The 17,780-nt window shown below is 53.6% G+C and overlaps 1 protein-coding gene across 1 annotated transcript; it reads right to left on the reverse strand.

Annotated features, from left to right (window-relative positions):
- Positions 1-746: 746 nt before the first annotated feature.
- On the reverse strand, positions 747-15,868 carry PIAS4 (protein inhibitor of activated STAT 4). The gene is made up of 11 exons (XM_036399442.1): positions 15,798-15,868; positions 12,651-13,074; positions 8,910-8,994; positions 7,758-7,799; positions 7,380-7,470; positions 6,945-7,073; positions 6,758-6,863; positions 4,322-4,395; positions 3,639-3,799; positions 1,850-1,980; positions 747-1,420 (listed from the first exon to the last, which is right to left on the reverse strand). Exons 1-11 carry the CDS (start codon positions 15,822-15,824, stop codon positions 1,215-1,217), a joined length of 1,476 nt encoding a protein of 491 aa, XP_036255335.1. The 5' UTR covers positions 15,825-15,868; the 3' UTR covers positions 747-1,214.
- Between the last annotated feature and the right edge of the window lie 1,912 nt (positions 15,869-17,780).

A 17,780-nucleotide genomic window follows, 5' to 3' on the forward strand; every position in this document is an offset into this window, starting at 1 on the left:
GGTGACGCTTCGCAAACTCAAAAGCAACAACGTTTTGCCACCAAAGAGCACAGGAGGAGCTTTGGCTCTGGGGCCAAAGGCTGGGACAGAGAAGTGGAGGGGCCGGAGCGGCGGCAGCGCCCGGGCCCCACCCTCGCACCCGCCCGCGACGGGCTCGGGACTCAAAGAAACCTGAATTGGAGTTACCGAGGTAGTTGGCTAAAAACTGAGATTCCCCCACCCGGCATTTTCTGGAAGGACCCCCCTGCCCTGCTCCTGCTCCTGGTGCCAGGTGTGCCCAGGTGTGGGGGTGGCCTGCAGGTCACCGTCCCCATCCCCAGGCCTGGGGGTGTCCCTGCAGGTCACGGCCGCCGCCTCCAGAACCAACCTCAACGAAAAGGGAATGCGCAGCCCTTGTCAGTCTTCAAAAACACCAAAGTTATTGCACTTCAAAAATACAACAGATCTGTGGTTCGAGCCCCCCCCTCCCACCCCCCCGCCCCCCCCATGGCTTCTGCTCAACTAAAACGAGTCACTACTGCACAAATCTCTACACTTCCCTTGGGATTAGGGTAAAATTCCAAACGTGTCTCTTTACATGAGGTGCAGAGCTGCTGGAGCTCTGAGCTAGAACAGTGCCACTTCCAAGCCAACATCTCACCCCTGGCACCCCATGCCCCCAGTCCCACCCCTACAAACCCCCCTCTATCCTCTCTGGGTTATCCAAGCCCCCCCAGAGCCCTCCCCGCTCCCCCCTCCCGCCCCGCCCCGGACTCACACGTCCAGCAAAACCTTTAGATTAATTAAGGAATGGTTAATTAACAAGAGGATCAAACTGCACACGGCTTTGGAGATGCAGGGGTGGGTGTCCTGGAGGTGTGCAGGGGAGCTCCCCCGATCCCGGGATCCAGGTGAGGGAGGATCCTGCCTGGCTTAAGACACTTTCTTTACTTCAGGCTCCAGTTCAGGGTCAGGCTCTGAGTGGGGTCGTTTTCCAACCAAGAAGCAGCTCAATGGTTTTTGTTTTTTGTTTTGTTTGTGTCGTTTTTTTTTTTTTTGTTTTTTTTTTTTTTTCTTTTTTCTCTCGTTTTAATGAGTAATTTGGAATAGGAAAGTCACAGGAGATGAAGGAGGGATGGAGATGAGGTGGGAGAGGACATTCTCCCCCTCCTCCAGTTTAATAAGCACCAGAGTATTCAAGTCTGTCCGTTGGGAATTCCGAGCCGTGGCTGCAGTCAGCAGGCAGAGACTAAACCTTTCTCGTAGGAGCAGCGTCGTTTGGGCTGGGGTCCCTCATCATCATCATCCTCCTCCTCGTCCTCCTCCTCGTCCTCCTCCGAGGATGAGCTGTCCAGTGTTAAATCCACAACATCCGCCGGAGCTTTGCCGTTCTCGCCGGTGCCGTTGGGGGCGGCCAGGAGCCCGTTCACCTCCGAGGAACCTGGCACGGGGAGGAGGAGCTGAAACCACCCCTGCCCAGCTCAGGCAAGGATCCAACGCTCCTGGCTGGTCAGCCTGGACAAGGGAAGGCTCCAGGGAGAGCCTAAAGGGGCTCCAGGAGAGCTGGAGAGGGACTGGGGACAGGGGATGGAGGGACAGGACACAGGGAGTGGCTTCTCACACCCAGAGGGAATATTGGGGAGAAATTCTTCCTTGTGAGGCCCTGGCACAGGTGCCCAGAGCAGCTGTGGCTGCCCCTGGATCCCTGGAAGTGTCCAAGGCCAGGCTGGAAAGGGCTTGAAGCAGCCTGGGATAGTGGAAGGCATCCCTGCCATGGCAGGGGGTGGGACTGGATGATCCTGCAGGTCCCTTCCAACCCAAGCCATGCTGGAATTGTGTGATTTCCCCCAGGGTTTCCAGCCTTTCTCACCTAGAACCAGGATGGGACACTGAGGGCTGCAGCTCCGCTCCTTCTCGGCTCGGATGGGGCACCAGGAGCCATCCACCAGGTACTCGATCTCATCTGCATCTTCACATTCTGTCAGGATCTTGGACAGGAGCCTGCAGAGGGGACAGGAGGAGCTGTCACAGCCCTGGCACTCAGCAGGGTGTGTGCAGTGGCCCTGGAGCCAAAGGAACCTGCTGCTGGCTCCTGAGCTGAGAGCCCTTGGAGTCACGGACTTTGTTCCCCATAAAACCAGTGCAGGTTCTGACTGTGCAAATCCACCCCAGCCCTTCCCGTCCATGCACCCGAATCATCAACTACCAGCTTAATTAGCTGCAATTAAGGACAGTTTTTCCTCTTCACCCAGTTTCCCAGGCACTGCTTCCAGGCAGGCCCCTGCTGCCCCATCCCATGGGACGTTCCCAGCAAGGCTTTAGCAAGAGGTGAGAGATCCTCTGGCATCAGGAACTCAGCAATCCAACCAGCAGCACTTCCCTTCCTTCCAAGCTTTATTTCCCAAATCTCCACAACAGCCACCAGAACATTCCTGCATCAGGAACACCACGAATCCATGAAAATACTCCTGGAATGAGGCCCTGATTCCAGAGAAACTGGGGACTTGCTTCATTCCCTGTGTCCCAGCGCTTGCTTGGGATGTTTAGTTGGAAATGCTGCTCTGCCAGGCCTCACTCCCTCCTGGACTTGAGCACTTTCCTTCAGGAGGAAGGAGAACTCTTAGTGGAGAGAGTTCCAAGGTCAGGAAAACTTTGTGGCACCCCAGTGGGAGAGTTCCAGCTTTCCCCAGCTCCTGCAGGAATTGCTCCCACAGCCAATCCCATCACCAGCACAGCAACCACCAAGCTGCAGCTCCCAAAAAGCTGACAAGGCCCTGAGGATCCCAGACCTGACCAACCACCTCCCACCCTGCTCAGGAGCCTCGGGCTCTTTCCTGACTCCCAGCACCCAGCTGAGTGCCAGCTCCCTTCCCTCACTTCCAGGGAATCTGGGAAGGATTTCACCCAACAGAACTGGCATCAAACCCAGCCCTGAGCAGGAGCTAAAGTCTGCTGAGCCTTGCCCAGGGACATCCTGCTGCTCCTCATGCAGGACACGGGCATGGCTGACCCGTGTGGGTTCCACAATCCCACCCCTCGCAGCTTCCCCTCCACCTCCCCCTGCCAGAGATCTCCAAGGAACTGGATTTTCCTGTCAGGGTTGGCCAGGGCACAAAGCAAACAGGTTATCTGTGCTGAGGCTGCTCCAGGCTGCCTGGAAAGCCACAGCTCCTGCATCTGCCGAGGCCCACAAGGGCAGCGACGCTGCAGGAGCGCTCGGTGAGGCTGGGCCAGACTGGTCTGCTCACTTCCCTGTGCCAGGGGAGCTGAGCCACCCCAAACATCGCTGCAAACTCTCCCTGCTCTTGAGAGCACCTGCAGTGGAGGCCAATCACACAGCCACGAGGGTGGAGATCATTTCCCAGCAGGCAGGAACCACGTGTGCTGCTCCACCAGTCCTTGGCCAGTGGTCCCAGTCTACAGAAGGCTCCCAGCGTTTGTGGGCACAAAGCTGCTCCCAAACTCACCCCAAAAATGCTGTACCACAAGCCTGTTCCCTCCCAGCACATTCCCACTTGCTCTAACACACCAAAACACTGAAACCAGAATATGATGCACCAGCAGAATAAACTTTCAACAGTTTCAAAGTGAACTTCAACCAAGAGCTGGATGCTGCACCCAGCAGGGAAGGGGAAAGGGCAGAGAGGTGCAAACCTCACCCATCAATGATGAGCTGGTCGTAGGGGGCAGGTTTGTCACACACAGGGCACATCCATGTGGGCTTTTTCTCATTCATCTGTAGGTAGAAGACGGCATCAAAGCACTGCAGGTGTGCACAGGTCTCGGCCCGGCACGGCACCGACAGGCGCATCTTCACCAGCTGTGGAGCAGAGAGCAGAGCATCAGCCTGGACACCTGGCAAGGAACCCCCAGACCCCCTCAGAAAGAAAAACATCTGCCAGTTGGCAAAGCTGCTCTGGGAGTATGGTTTGGGTTCTTGACAAAACCAGGCTAAAACAGAGCTGGAGCTCCTTGGTTCGGGATTAAACTGGGAGAGCTGGGGGTGCCAGTGACTGAAGGGCTCCAGGAGAGCTGGAGAGGGACTGGGGACAAGGGATGGAGGGACAGCACACAGCGAGTGGCTTCTCACACCCAGAGGGAATATTGGGGGAAAATTCTTCCCTGTGAGGGTGCTGAGGCCCTGGCACAGGGTGCCCAGAGGAGCTGGGGCTGCCCCTGGAGCCCTGGCAGTGCCCAAGGCCAGGCTGGAGCAGCCTGGGACAGTGGCAGGTGTCAGGTGTGTCAGGGAAGGTGTCACCCTGTGGCAGGGGGTGTCACTGCAGGGTTTTAAGCTCCTTTCCAACCCAAACTCCAAGTCCATGAGGAGCCTGCAGGGTCTCACCGGACAGATGAGGGACACTCGGACCCCGGTGGTGGCGATTTCACTGTCGGGGTCCAGGCGTAGCTTCTCTTTCACTGCAGGGAGAGCAGAGGACACAGCATTTAACAAAACTCAGCCTTGGCAGGGCTGTGCAGCACAGGGGGAGCAGCTCGCCCCAGCCCTGGGGCGTGTGTGGATCACTTTCCCTGTCAGGGAGGGAATGAACACATGGACCTGGCGTTAATTCCCTCCCGAGCTCAAAGGCAGCAGGAGTTGGGGAAATGTCTCCCCCTGGCACTTCCAGCTCAGAGCAAGTCCCCATCCCATCCTTTTGCCATCAGGTTATCAAGCCTCCTTCAGCACTGCTGGGCTGCCACTCCTTGGCCTCTCCACTGGCCACCTGCTTTATCCCAGAACGTTCCACAGGAGCCACAAACAGGCCCAGAGGCAGCCAGGCAGAGAGCTCAGAGCAAGGCAGCCATGCAAGGCCGGGCACAGCAGCCATCCAGCACAGATCTGGGAAGAATCAGATGTCAGGAAAGGAGGAATCCTGCCCCTGCTGCTGCAGCCTGAAAGGAAAAACCAGAGGAGAAGCAGGGAAATCAAAGAAAGCAGCAGATGGGCAGGTCCCACGTGTGCAGGTCCCACACCAAGGTGCAAAAATCAACAAAACGAGCTTTGAACTGCTCCCAAAGTCCTGAGGAGGAGCTGCTGCTCCCACTGCTGTCTGCAACTGCCTCTGACACTTCCATCACTGTTTTTCTTTGGAGCAAGTCAACCATTTCTTTTGACCTTTTCAGATCATAACAAGATGTCTCCAGACAATGAGGCTACATGCAGCTCTGCAACACCCAGCTTTAATTAGAGAGTGACTTCTCAGATGTGAAATTCCCAGGAGATTACAAGATTTGGGCTTGTTTTCCTCACATTAGGAGCCTTTTCATCCAAGCTTAATTTTTTATGAAGTTCTTTGTAAGAGCCTTCTCTGTGCATCAATTACTGGGAGACCTGGGAAGGAGAATTTTCTAGGATCTCCAGATCAGGATTTTGGATCCAAAGCCATAAATCTGTTCTCAGACAATGTTCCTGTATGAAGTTCTACAGAATTTTATGCAAAGCAAGATGAGTCAGCAGTGAGATGTGACTGAAGCCAAAGGGCAGCTTCAGTGACAGGGAAGTATTTGCAGAGCAGACCAGAGCTAGAAAAGCAAAGTTTAGGATCTCCTCAGGTTGGCCAGTTCTGGATATCCAAACAACTTCCAAGCACGAAAACACGAAGGAGCTGAAGTAAGACATTGCTCTCATTTGGTTTTATTTAAATTCACCAAATAGAACTGATTCCTGCCCAAAATCCAGGTGTCTGCAGGCTGGATACACCTGGAGCCATCACCTTTCCCTGGGAACTACCATCCACCTCCAAGACTGGCAGGCTGAGGAAGCTCAGCGTGGAGAAGAGAAGGTTGAGTGGAGACCTCCCAGAACATTCCAGTCCCTGAAGGGGCTCCAGGGATGCTGGAAAGGGGCTCTTCATTAGGAGCTGTGGTGACAGGACAAGGGGGAATGGTTTGAAGAGGGCAAATTTGGGTTAAGATGTGCAGGAGAAATTCCTCCCTGTGGGCAGGCCCTGGCACAGGGCGCCCAGAGCAGCTGGGGCTGCCCCCGGAGCCCTGGCAGTGCCCAAGGCCAGGCTGGAGCAGCCTGGGACAGTGGAAGTGTCCCTGCCATGGCAGGGGTGGCACTGGATGAGCTTTAAGGTCCTTCCAACCCGAACCATGCTGGGATCCCCTGACAGTTTCTTATCCTTGGGAGGAGTTTTCCAGGATCTGGGCAGTTTTAAAGACCATCAGGATCATGGGGTCAGTTCTCCCACGCAGAATGAAACACTGAGAAGGTTTTGTCCAGCAACATGAGAAATTGGGAATCTTCCACACTCATGAGCTCCAAGTCAGATTCCACCTTGGAAAAGTAACTTCCCCTCATTTCCAGCAATGTTTTACATGAGCCTCACACCGGGAGGATTTACCTGAGTGGTTTGGGATAAGCATCTCTGGGGACCATCTCTTCTCTGAAGCTCTCAAGGCATATCAAAGTGCTGCTGGTGACATCCCAGTGCCACCCCAAGGAGTGCCAGGGACTGGGGCAGCAGGACATTGTCACCAGGATCCCTCGCTCCAGAAAAGTCCTTTGGGAATCCCGAGGTCAGTGCTGCTCGTACTGACTCAGCTGAAGGCATGAAGCCCTTCCAGTCCCAACGACAGCGGCACAAATCCTACATCCACCTACAGGGAGAGCCACCAGAACCACGGCTTTGGGGTGACCTCCCACGGCTCCCACACAGCTCTCAGCAAGTCTGTTCAGATAAAAAGTGGGGTTTACACAGCTGGAGGGGAGCAGAGGTGTGAAAGGTGGTGGTTATTCCCCAGCAGGCTGCAGCCAGGCCCTTCCTGAGCCACTCACCCAGTGCTTTGCAGAGCTCCGGGTGCTTGATGCCGATGGTTTTCAACCTCTGCAGCAGCTCTGCTGAGGTCATCTGCCGCACCAGGTACAGCCCCACCGAGTAGCTCTGCGGAGAGAGGAAGGAGAGGGTGAGGAGGCTGCTCTGCAGGGCTGCCTGGGCAGCTCTGGGGGCTCCCTGGGCTCTCACCTTGCCGTAGTTGCCCCAGGTGACCGTGATGCGGTTGGTGGCCGCTGACAGGTACATGAGGTGGGTGAGGTTGATGGGCCTGCAGGGCCTCTTGGGTTCCACCCCGGGTTTGTTTGAGGGGTAGTAGCCCTAGGGCAGGAAGATTAAATACAGATTATTTATGTTTTTTACTCAAGGTACATCTGTTGATCAGCTCCATTAAATTACACTCAGCCCCAGATCTCAGGGATGGGGGGGAAGGAGCTGAGCACAGCTGGAGCACAATTAAACAGGACCGAGCCTTTATACAGAACAGCTCATTAACAGCATGGCTAATCCATAAAAAAAATTACCTTTAAACTAAGTAGAGCACTTCTATAGTGTGGCATCCATCACATTTCCTTGCACACTCCCCAAACTTCCCCCCAGATTTTCCTCCCCAGCCCCAGTCCTCACCGGCACGGAGCAGTAGCTGTGGTTCACCTTGACGGCGATGTTGGGAGGGTACTGATCCTCCTGGGGGGAACTGGTGTCTGTGTAGCAGATTCTGGGCACAAACAACACATCCCATAATATCCCAACGCTCTGCACATCCCCAGCTCCCACAGCCCCCATCCCAATCCCATCCCAATCCATGCTCCCTCAGCAGAGCCCATCCGGGTGGGACGCTGCTGCTTCTGCTCGAGGTTCAAAAGTGGAGTTTAAGAGGCCCAAGAACAAAAAAGTCCACAGGAAATTCTCTCTGGAGCCATGAAATCCACATTGGAACTTGCTGGAACCTTCCCTCCTCCCCTGCTCTGCCCCTGATGTTCAATGAGCCCAGCCCAGACCTACCTGAGCACCACCTGAACCGATTTCACACCGGGTTGCAACTCCCTGATAAATGAAAGAACAGAAAACTTCTAATTAATTATGTAAAAAAAATCCCTACCCCCAAAAGAATCACCCAAACCAGCTGCCAGACTCAAGAACTTCACTTGTTCCTAATTTTTTAAAATAGAACTTCAAAAAATTACCTCCCAGAACTTTATTTAAATTGTACAATTCCCCCTGCAAATATCAGTGATCCTGTAATTATTATTTTTTTTTTCCTGATGCACCAACCTACAGCTTTTCTCTGGGTTTTTTAAAACTGTTCAGGTGCCTTCTGGTGATTTGTGAGAATTTATAAAAACTGGGTTTTAAGGTCAGGTTTACCTGACAGTGTTCAAGACTCTCTGTGTTTAATTATTCAGCTGAAGCTGCTCATGCAAACCAAGGGACTGAATATTAAGGCCCCACTGTGAATATTGCAACCTCCATCAGGGCTATTCCTGACAGGATTTTAACTTCAATCAGGAAAGAAATGAAAGACACAACAAGGATGTTTTACCAGGAGGCAAAATAACCAAGATATTCTTTCTCCGGCTCTTTAATTTATGACAAGGAGAAATATTGAAAGGTTTTATGTTAAATTTTTGGAGGAATTCTGCGTGAAGGGAGCAGGTCAGGCGAGAGGAAACCTCCCTGCCTGCACTGCCACCTCTGAGGGCAGCCTTTGTTTGACTCAAAAGTTGCATCTGACAGAGGTCAGGGTAAATCCTAATCCCAGATGTTTCCTCCCCACCAAGGAAGGTCCTTTCACATGCAAAGAGCTCCACACTCTGCCTTTTGAACCTGGCCCAGAGGAGAGGCTGCAGCCGCTCACAGCACCAGCCCAGCAGAGAATTTAGGTCATCGATGGTTTCATCCCCACTTTCCTGCCCAAATGCACCATTCCAGAGGGGGATTAGAGCAGCACAAGTGAAACTTAAGGACCTGGATGGGGGAATTTGCAGCTCCCACTCCTCCCAAAGCCCTTTGCTGTACATGAGGAGCAGCCTGGTGTCCTCACACAAATCCTGTTCCCTTGCAGAGAACAAAAGCTTCCACAGGCAGGGAACACTGAGCAATGCTGGAATTATGCAGCTGCATTTTCTGGAACTGTTAATACCCAGTGAGGAGTACCTGGAATTTCTGATCAGCTCCACTTGTCTTGGTGTTAATGCAAAAATGCACGGACTTTCCTGAAGCTTCTCATTATTCTGTGGAACTGAGGAGGAAGAGAAGAGTGTCCATCAAACTGAGAGCAGCAGCTCTGAGCACGAGGTGATTGCCATGCTCTGGTTATCTCCAAGTCTTGTTTTCTCCCACGCCCCAGAATTGCAGTTTTCACCTGTTTTGGTAATTCTGCTTTGATTAAAGCTTTGCTCATTTATTGCTCACTGTTCGGTGTGACCAGCACAGGCTTTGGATCTGATTTTTCTCTTTTTAAATGATTTTTCCTCCCCTCAAACAATCCAAGAGCCATCAGCTCACCACGTCAGCGGTGTCACAGTGTGACCACATCCTCGAGAAGCCCAAGAGGAGACCTGAGCCTGACACAAAAGCCCAAAACCAACCAGACAGAGCAGGCGGGTTCTGGACAAGAGAGAAAACAACCCCAGCAACAAGAGAGATTAGCTCAGATAACAAAAAAACAGCACAAAAAGCAGCTGGAAGAGACAAAACACGGCTTCAAACCCCCTGGCCTTGAGGGTGGGACAGCAGCTCACCCTCAGAGAGGCTGCAGAGAGCCCAGCATTAACTGGGGCCTTTTGCATGCTGATAATTTTAAGATCAAGTGCATTTAATGTGGGGAAGATGAAGCTTGAGACGTGGGAAACTTTTGTCGCAACCTGTGCTTCAATCCAAACACGTTTTATTTTCAGTTTTGTGTCTCTAAGCAAAGTTCAGACCCTGAGCTGCTGAAAGTCACAGGAGGAACACAAAGAGGAAGTGCTAAAACAGCTTTTTAAAAATCATTTAGCAAGAATTGGGTGTTTTGCTTTGTCTCACTTCCATTGCAGGGTTATTCAAAGCCACCAGGAGTTCAGAAGGAGGAAAATGCACTTTCATGTGAAAAAGAGGAGATGGAGGAAGGATAAAACCTCAGCAGCTCTTGGAAGACCTGGGGACAACTTGAGTCACTCCAGGTGCTTCCCCTCTGGTCCCTTTTCTGCTTTAAAAATGCAAATGGAACTTGCAAAAATACATTTCAGAAGTAAGAATGAAGATATCTTTGTGGAACTTTTTGTTTAATTCCAGTTTCTGCCCAAATATCTTCTGACAAAAAACAACCAGCAGAAAATAAAACATTTCACGAGGTATTTTTAGCAGGTGATGATTGACAAGGACAATACCAAAAAGTAATTTTAATGTTTCTGATTAAGAAACTGCCAATAAACTGAGTCCTGCTGATTGTTCAGCCACACAAAGACAAAGCAAACCTGATTAGGAAAATCGAGGGGCTGCCCACAGTTTATTTTGCATTTTTCTCAGCTGGCTCTTTATCCAAAACCTAAACTGCTGCTGGAATAGAAACCCAGAACCTGGGAGGTGCAGCCTGGGCAGGACCTGAAGCTCTGCTGGCTCCGCAGGAGCCTCAGGAGGCGGCAGCAGGGGAGTCAGGAGAGCCCTGCAGGGCCCAGGGCTGGTGTCACCTACCAGGGCTGCCTTTAATGAGCCCTGGGGCAGGGGACAGCGATGGCACCTTGGGACACGCCCGATGGCACCTTGGGACACACCCGATGGCACCTTGGGACACGCCCGATGGCACCTTGGGACACGCCCGATGGCACCTTGGGACACGCCCTGGCAATCCCACGAGCGCACCCAGCCCCCTCTGCCTCCGGATGCCTCCACCTCTTGGAAATTCGTTTTCCTTCAGAATCCCATATTGGAATTGCTGACTAACGCGCATTTAACGCTGCACAAACCGTTCCCCACACCGTTATCGTGTTTGAGCTTGGCTCTGCCACCACTCAGCTGTTTTGTCACAGCATTAACGCCTTCAAGCGAAGAAGAAATTACATAAAATCTGACTAATTAGACCTTTGTCTTTTTGTTTCTGCACAATGAAATCTTTATCTATTTTTTTTCCCCCCAAACCACAACAAATGTATTTTCAGCAAAGCCAGACCAGCCCAAGTTGTCAGAATTCTCTACCAATTGATTCTACGTCACCACATGGATTTAGGAGACACTCAGCAGAACTCAACTTCTCTGGACACGCTGAATTTGCTACCAGAACGTTCTGTTTAACATCAGTTAACAACATCCTTTGTTTCTCCAAATTAAATAATGAAAAATCGGTCCCCACACCCCAGGGAAAAAGCTCTCCTTCCAGTTTTACTGGTTACCCCTCAAAACACACAGAACCACACACAAATAACAGGTCAAAAACACAGTTTGAGGTGTTGCCACTCTCTTTTATCCACGGGATGCTTCAGGTCAGGGATTTTTAGTGCTGAAAACCAGCATTAGTGTGGAACATGGCTCCACAATCCACAGGAACCAAACAAGGTGGGATTCCAAAGTGAGCACATTCCAGGCCTGAGGAAAATCCCAGGAGCACAGGGTTTGGATTGGGAAGGACCTGGAGGATCATCCAATCCCATCCCACAGTCAGGGACACCTTCCACTGTCCCAGGGTGCTCCAGCCAGGCCTTGCACACTGCCAGGGCAGCCACAGCCTCTCCTGCCCTGTGCCAGGGCCTCCCCACCCTCCCAGGGAGGAATTGCTCCCCAATATCCCATCTAAATCCCTCCTCTTTTAGTTTGAAACCGTTCCCCCTTTGCCAGCACCGTCTCTCTCTGTAAAAAGCTGCTCTCCCTCTTTTGTCAGCCACCTTTAGGCACTGGCAAGCCCAGAGATAAATATTCCTGTGTAAATTTTGAGCATGGGGGGAGAGAGAGGGGGAAAGAGGGGAAAAAGAAAGAGAAAGGAAGGAAAAAGAGAGAAGGGGGGAAAGTGGGGGGGAAGAGAGGAGGGAGGAAGAGAGGGAGAGAAGGGGGGGAAAGAGAGAGAAAGGAGGGGAAAGAGAGAGAGAAAGAGGGGAAAGAGAGAGAGAGAAAAAGAGGGGGAAAAGAGAGAGAAAAAGAGGGGGAAAAGAGAGAGAAAAAGAGGGGGAAAAGAGAGAGAAAAAGAGGGGGAAAAGAGAGAGAGAAAGAGGGGGAAAAGAGAGAGAGAAAGAGGGGGAAAAGAGAGAGAGAAAGAGGGGGAAAAGAGAGAGAGAAAGAGGGGGAAAAGAGAGAGAGAAAGAGGGGGAAAAGAGAGAGAGAAAGAGGGGGAAAAGAGAGAGAGAAAAAGAGGGGGGAAAGAGAGACAGAAAGAGGGGGAAAAGAGAGAGAGAAAGAGGGGGAAAAGAGAGAGAGAAAGAGGGGGGAAAAGAGAGAGAGAAAAAGAGGGGGGAAAGAGAGACAGAAAGAGGGGGAAAAGAGAGGGGTCTCACCACCCCATCCATCAGCCTCTCCTGCCACACAACTTTAGAAACTCCTTAAAAACACACCTTATATACCAACTCACGTTTATCAACTTTATTCAACTTCTACCTTATTTATCAATAAGGTATAAGTTATTTAGCAACTTTCTTCAACTTCTACCTTATTTATCAACACCCCCCCCCTTATTTATCAACTTTCTTCAACTTCTACCTTATTTATCAATAAGGTATAAGTTATTTATCAACTTTCTTCAACTTCTACCTTATTTATCAACACCCCCCCTTATTTATCAACTTTATTCAACTTCTACCTTATTTATCAATAAGGTATAAGTTATTTATCAACTTTCTTCAACTTATACCTTATTTATCAACCCCCCCCCTTATTTATCAACTTTCTTCAACTTCTACCTTATTTATCAAGGCCCCGTCTCCCCAAACTCACCTAACTCTGTGGGCTTCAACAGCTCGTCCAGCGTGGTGTAAAAGGGCAACTTGACCAAGCGAACCTCGGGCTTGGCCACTTTGGGGGGCAACCTGCCCAGTCCGTTCAGGTATTTGCCGTAGAGGGCAGGGTAGTCGATGCTGGCGGCGGGCAGGGTCCGGGGCACGGCGCTGCCGCGGTCGTACGAGGAGTGCAGGGCCAGCGCCTCGGCGCGGGGCGGCGGCGGCGGCGCCACCTCCGAGCCCTTCTTGTTGTAGCGAGTCTCGTAGAGCTCCTTGATCTTCTTGAACACCTCGGGGCTGCAGTCAAACTGGACCAGCTGCAAAGCTCGGGTCACTAGTTCGTGTTTTAGTCCGCTTTTACTCCTGCCAACAAAACCCAGCAACATCTGAAGATCTGAGACTCGGAAACTCATCACCATGTTCTGGGGGATAAAAAATTAAAAGATGTTCTCATAGTTATAAAAGGCAAAGGTTTAGTTGTCACTTTATAACTACAAGGCAAGATATTTAAAATTTTCCCCTCAAAGAAAGACCCCCAAACCTGTCCAAACCCGCTGCTGCCATCTGATTTTGGTTCCCATTTATTGTTTGAGCAACACAAACACAGAGATCACCCACTGAAGGACAAACCCACCAGCACAGGCATCAAACGACTCCAAAATCACTTGGACAGATGCTAAGCATCCTCAAGAGAGCTCAGCTGGAAGTAGGAGCGGCCTCAAAGGTCTAAACCAAGAGGCCTCACTTGTGGAAGAGCTCATGAACTCCTTCAGCAGCCTGAGGATCCCGAACTCCCAGAGAAACACGGAAAACTTCATCCCAAATGGTGCCAGTGCAAGGCACAGGGAGAAAATCAACATGAGTTAGGTGAGGCTGAGGTGAACTGGGGCCACCAATCCTGGACTTCCAGATGGGGAAAGCCCCTCCAGAATCCTCCCTACATCCACAGGATCTTTAAAAACCCCACACATTGTAGAGCGCGGAAGGATGCTGAGATTGTTGAGGAGAGCAGTGTGCTCCCAGCAGAACAATGCCAAGCGCTTCCCTGTGATCCCAGCCAGGAGCTGCCTTGCAATTCTCAATTTCAGTGTCTGATAAGCAGCAAAACCCAGCTCAGGGCTCCCAAAATTCCCTCTCTGTGGCAGCCCAGGCCTGCAAGTGTCGGCAGAGTCAAAGGCCACAAGGGAAGCTCCCATCAGGAATTCTTCCTGGCGAATCCACAGCTCCAGGCTGGCGTTTCAGACCCCCAAACAGCCTTAAAACTGCAAAGAAGCAGCTAATAGAGTACACAGGCTGGAAAATTCAAGTTGCCCTGGAATTAAACTTGGTAGATATCCACACGTATTCACTCCACATCCTTCCTGGTTTGTGGGGAAATTCAAGAAGAAACCCCACAAAAAAAACCCAGCAGATCTTCCCCAACCTCTACCTCACTCTTGAATTAATAATTAAAAAGAAAGCATAAAAGATAATCTAACAATCTTTATCATTTCCTGAAATAAACCAGCTACAGATTTTTTTTTTTAAATTTTTTTAATTAAGAAATCTACAACTGTTTCCAGAAACATTTCACAGCCACTTTTGGCTATGTGGGAATTAGATGAGAGAGAAAATGCCACTTGGTTTTCTCCTTTTCCCTTACATATGTCATTTAATCTGAAACCCCAAAAAGCTGTTATGTCACTGTCTGTAGTTAGAACTTCTGGGAGTCGTGATGAGTCCCAAAATATCCCTGATGAGGGAAAAAAAGACTGATGACTAAAGAGGAGAGAAAAGATGTTTAATTGCCAGAAAGTCAGAATTTCAGAGCCCTGCATTCATGGTGCTGCTCCAGCACACACCACCTGTGAAATCCTGGAGGAATCTACTTTGTGCCTCAGTTTTGTTCAACTCAAAAATAGAATCAGGATCGTTAAGGTTGGAAAAGACCTCCAAGATCATCAAGTCTGATGAAATCCCACCAGGATCATTAAAGCGTGCTAGGAAATTGAGAGAACCTTGTCGTCCCCGAGGGATTTGAGGAAAAAAGGTGCATTTGGAAAGATAAATTCATCAAGACACAGCAGCAGGAGGCACCAGGGCATCCCAGGAGCTCGGGAGACAGGAACTCCTCCTGTGGGAATTGCTCCTGGAGCCCCTCACCCAGGACTCTTGGCCTGGAAAGCGGAGCTGGAGCCCAGAGTTTCCATTTGGAAGGAATTTTGAAGGAATTAAGGACGATGAGGTTTGAGCAGCAACTCAACAACAAACCCCAGACAAAGCAACCCGAGGGCTCGAGGTTCCCCGTGCGAGCAGGGAGAGCACATGGAGCGCCGAGATTCCCGACGCTCCTGCCTCTTCCTCCTCTCAGAACGCTCGTGTGGGACGGCTCTGACCCCACCAAAGCCCCTGCGGCCACCGCGGTGCCTGGGGAGCGCTCCGGGACCGCAGGGGGAGGGCAGAGCCCCCCAAAAACCCTCCCCGGCCGGGATGGCTGCCGAGGGGCTGCTCCTGCGGGCGGGAAGCGCTGCCCGGGGAACGCTTCCAGGGAACACCTCAGGGAACACTTCCAGGGAGCGCTCCCCGGCCGCTGCCGTTGCTCCTTAACCGCCCTCAGCACCGGCTGCCCCCGGCTCCCACAGAACCGGGATCCCGAAGGGACCGGGAACGCTCCCGCTGCTTCCCGAGACACAAACCGCCTTGGAAACACAACTCCGAGCGTGGATTCTCCTCACCCCATCCCAGCGGGGCCCTGGGGCCGCCCCCGCCCCCGGCAGTGCCGGTCCCAGCGGTTCCCCGACCCCCGGACAGCCCCGCACCAAGCGCTCAGCCCCGGGGCGGGCAGCGGGACCGGCCCGGGGGGCGCGGGGGCAGGACCAGCCCTCCTTAATCCCGGCAGTTAGCGGGGCAGGCCCGCCGCGGGGACACCCCGAGGAGGGCGGGCAGCACCGCGGCCCGGCCCGGCCCGGTTCGGCCCCGGGAGGTCCGGCGGGGGCTGCGGCCCGGAGGCCGGGGCGGGGCAGTCTCTAAGGTAAAAAGGCGAGGGGGAGGCCCCGGAGCGCCGCCCCCGCGGTCCGCAGCGCCGCCCCCCGCCTTCCCTCCGCGCCGGGAGCCGCCCGGTGCCGGCCGGGCCCCGCGGGCGGGGCGGCGGCGCCGCTTCCCTCACCTTCGCCTCCACCAGCTCCGCCGCCATCTTGGGCCTCCAGCGTCCACCGCGCCGGCCGCCGCCGCCGCCGGGTCACGTGACGCCCTCGCGCCGGGGGGAGGGCGGGGCCGCGCCGCCAGCGCCGCCCAATCGGCGCGCGCGCTCCTCGCTCTACGGCCACGCCCTCCGGGCCACGCCCCGCCAGGCCACGCCTCCCCGGGAGTCTTAAAGGGGCCGCACTCCGCTAAACCGGGGTAACGGCGGCGGGAGCGGTGGGGGCAGGGATGGAGGCGGCCCCGCGGGCACTGCGGGAGGGAGAGGGAGTGGGCGTGGGCAGGCGGTGGGGGCTGCCCCCAAGATGGCGGCAGGTGGTTGCCCCCGGGGCAGGGCAGGGCCCGGTGGGCACGGCCCGAGGCTCCGCCGCCGTCCCGGTGAGGAGGGGATGGGGAAAGGTCCTGGTGCCCCGGTTCCCGGGGAAGGGAAGGCAGGGCAAGGGGATCTCCTGGCCAAAATTTGCTCCATGGCAGCGACGTCCCAGAGACTCCCGAGCCTCCCTTCTCCAGTCAGTGTTTGTGCCCCTTTCTGCAACTTAACACATCGCTAATTAACAACACCTTCCATATAATAATAGTAATAACTGTAATAATAATAATAATAATAATAGTAATAATAATAGTAATAATAATAGTAATACTGTATTGTAGTTTGCATCTTTCTCCAGATAGGCAGCTCCGATCTCTGCTCTGGGAGCAGGAATAGGAGCCCAGGAACGGCTGGAGCTGTGCCAGGGGTTTAGGATGGGGCTCAGGGAAAGCTTCTGCCTCTGAGGGTGGTGGGCATTGCCCAGACTCCCCAGGAATGGGCACATTCCCACCCTGCCAGAGCTCCAGGAGCCTTTAGGCAACACTCTGGGACAGGGTGGGGTTGTTGGGGGTGTCTGTGCAGGGTCAGAAGTTGGACTGGATGATTTCAGGGTAACTCCAGTGTTTGGGGTGAATTGCTGCACTGGGTGAGGTTTTTCAGCACTCTCCTTGCCATCGACCCCACATACTAATTAAAGAAAAAAGCAATTAACAGTTTCTCAGGAAGAGCAGGATGTTAATCAGGTTTCCCAGCTTTCCCTTCTAGGCTGGCAAAAGCCGGGGTCGGTGCTAAAAACCCATCAGATTGCTATGGAAACCCCAAAGGCTGATAATTCATCCTGTCACGGTGGCAGAGCCGGGCCCAAAGCCCTCCTGGGTGTCCCTCCATGGCCATCCTGCCTGTCCCTGCCTCACATGGGCAGCCGGGGCTGTGTGGGGAATTTGGGAGCTGCCAGAGACAGAATTGGGACTGCCCAGCCTGGAGAGGAGCAGCTTTGGGGTGAGCTCATTGTGGCCTCCAGGACCTGAAGCGACCCAACAAAAAACAGAGACTTTGGACAAGGGACAGAGGGACAGGACACAGGGAATGGCTTCCACTGCCAGAGGGCAGGGCTGGATGGGATATTGGGCAGGAATTCCTGCCTGGGCGGGTGGGATGGGATTCTCAGAGCAGCTGTGGCTGCCCCTGGATCCCTGTCAGTGCCCAAGGCCAGGCTGCAGCCCCCTGGGGCAGTGGAAGGTGTCCCTGCCATGGCACTGGATGTTCCTCCGTGTCCCTTCTGACCCAAACCATTCACTCCATGATTCCTGCCAGCTCTAGGGCGGCACAGGGACAGGTTGGAGCCCGAGCCCTGAGCTCAGTGCCAGTCCCGGGCCCGGCGGGGGCTCCGGCCGGTGCTGCCCCCGCGCTCCTCCCCGCCCGCAGGGGGCGCTGCAGCACCGGCCCGCCCGGAGCATGCGCACTGCGGGCACCCTGCGGGACCGGGGCGGGGCGGCCCGGACCCACCGGTGCCGGGGCCGTCCCCTGCCACCGGGCTCGGCCGTACCGTCTGCTCCTAGTGGCGCAGCCGCCGTGCTCGGCTGCCGCTCGGTGATACCGCTATGAGAGCGGCCTCACCGATCCCCGGTGCCCCGGGTCGGT

This window comes from Molothrus ater, chromosome 26 (genome assembly GCF_012460135.2).
Source record: "Molothrus ater isolate BHLD 08-10-18 breed brown headed cowbird chromosome 26, BPBGC_Mater_1.1, whole genome shotgun sequence".
In the NCBI taxonomy this organism is placed as follows: Eukaryota; Metazoa; Chordata; class Aves; order Passeriformes; family Icteridae; genus Molothrus; species Molothrus ater.

Coding starts and splice junctions, on each gene's coding strand:
- PIAS4 (XM_036399442.1), bottom strand. CDS start 15,824: ATGGCGGCGGAGCTGGTGGAGGCGAAG. Junction 6,864..6,944: donor CCTGGGGCAACTACGGCAAG/GTGAGAGCCCAG, acceptor CTCTCTCCGCAG/AGCTACTCGGTGGGGCTGTA. Junction 4,396..6,757: donor GGAGCTCTGCAAAGCACTGG/GTGAGTGGCTCA, acceptor CTCTCCCTGCAG/TGAAAGAGAAGCTACGCCTG.